This window comes from Chrysochloris asiatica, unplaced genomic scaffold, assembly GCF_000296735.1.
Source record: "Chrysochloris asiatica unplaced genomic scaffold, ChrAsi1.0 scaffold00559, whole genome shotgun sequence".
Classification (NCBI taxonomy): Eukaryota; Metazoa; Chordata; class Mammalia; order Afrosoricida; family Chrysochloridae; genus Chrysochloris; species Chrysochloris asiatica.
Genome location: NW_006409077.1, coordinates 561,556 through 563,050, shown reverse-complemented (window position 1 = coordinate 563,050; position 1,495 = coordinate 561,556). Strand labels below are relative to the sequence as shown.

At 43.0% G+C, this 1,495-nt stretch overlaps 1 gene segment (V, D, J or C); it reads left to right on the top strand.

Annotated features, from left to right (window-relative positions):
• Positions 1–3: 3 nt before the first annotated feature.
• Positions 4–561, top strand: LOC102839452 (the record flags this gene model as incomplete). The annotated part of the segment is given in 2 exon segments: positions 4–31; positions 227–561. Coding segments are annotated over 2 exon segments (363 nt in total), but the record flags the coding sequence as incomplete, so codon positions are not given.
• Between the last annotated feature and the right edge of the window lie 934 nt (positions 562–1,495).

Genomic DNA, 1,495 nt, shown 5'->3' with positions numbered 1-1,495 from the left:
CTCCTCATGGTGTTGCTGCTCTGGGCATCAGGTGAGGGAATGAAAAGCACTAGACTACTATCTTTGTAGATTAGGTATATCTGGTTTTAGATGTGGAGTGAAATAACAATTATTTCAAAATCAAATGATCACATTCATTTCAGTTTTATGTATCATATAAATGATTTGCTTTTAAATTTGTTGACAAACTGTATATATGGATGGTAACTGTGCCCTCTGATTTCAGGTGCCTGTGGGGACATTGTAATGACCCAGTCTCCGGCCTCCCAGGCTGTGTCTCTAGGAGAAACAGTCACCATCAACTGCAAGTCCAGCCAGAGTCTTACCAGCGATGGCATTGAGTACTTAACCTGGCATCAGCAGAAAGCAGGACAAGCTCCAAAGCTTCTCATCTATGGGGGATCCAAGCGGGCATCTGGGGTCCCTGACCGGTTCAGTGGCAGTGGGTCTGGTACAGACTTCACTCTCACCATCAGCAGGGTCCAGGCTGAAGATGTGGCCAGTTATTACTGTCAGCAGGCTTATAGTGCTCCACCCACACTGCTTCAGCCTTTAACATAAACCTCCTCCCCAGGCTGGGGCAGGAAGGCTCTATAGCAGCAACTGCTTCCTCCCCACAGGACAGGAGCTTGCACTCTCCCTCCATCTAGTACACTAGTGATTTATATGTGGGATGATTTGTAGAACTCAGGAGATGTTGAAGGGGCTGTGTTTCTTTGATTCCTTGTGGAAGGTCCTATAGGAAAAATGCATTACAATATGTTGTATTAGTTTTCTACTGCTGCTGTGACAATTTAAAAAAAAATTTAGTGGCTTAAAACAACATTTCTTATTTGACAGTTCAGCAGGGCAGAAGTCTAAAATAATTTGACTGGGCTAATGTCAAGGTGTCAATGAGGCTGCATTCCTTTTGAAGGATCTAGACTAGAAACCATTTCCTTGCCTTTTCCAGCTCCTTCATACCTCCTGCATTCTGTGGCTCATGACCCTCTTCCTCCATTTTCAAAGGCTGCAAGGTGGCCTCTTCATCAGCTGTCACATCTCCCCAGGAGCACAGACTAGAAGTGTTCTCTGCTTGTAAGGATGAATGCTTTTAAGATTGGGTCCAGCTATGGAATCTTGGATAATAGCCTCATCTCAAGTTCTGTGCTCCTAATTTTATGTTCAAAGTCTCTTTTTTCATACAAGGCAACATATTGATAGATTTCCAGGACATGATGTAATCTTCTTTGGGGACTCTTATTCTGTACAATAAAACATCCCATGGACCCTTTTCCTGCAATATCAGAACACTGACCATTTGCCCCATACAGAGAAGCACTTGAGGGATGTAACCAAGGATTACTGGTCTGCTCACTGCTGGAGAGGATCCAGTGAGATTGATACCTTCATGGATCAACTACCACTTCCTTTGTTTTCCTGACTCTAAACATTTTTCCTTTTTTTAAAAGTTTTTATTATGAATTGAGTGTAAGTTTACAGGGCAGATCATCAA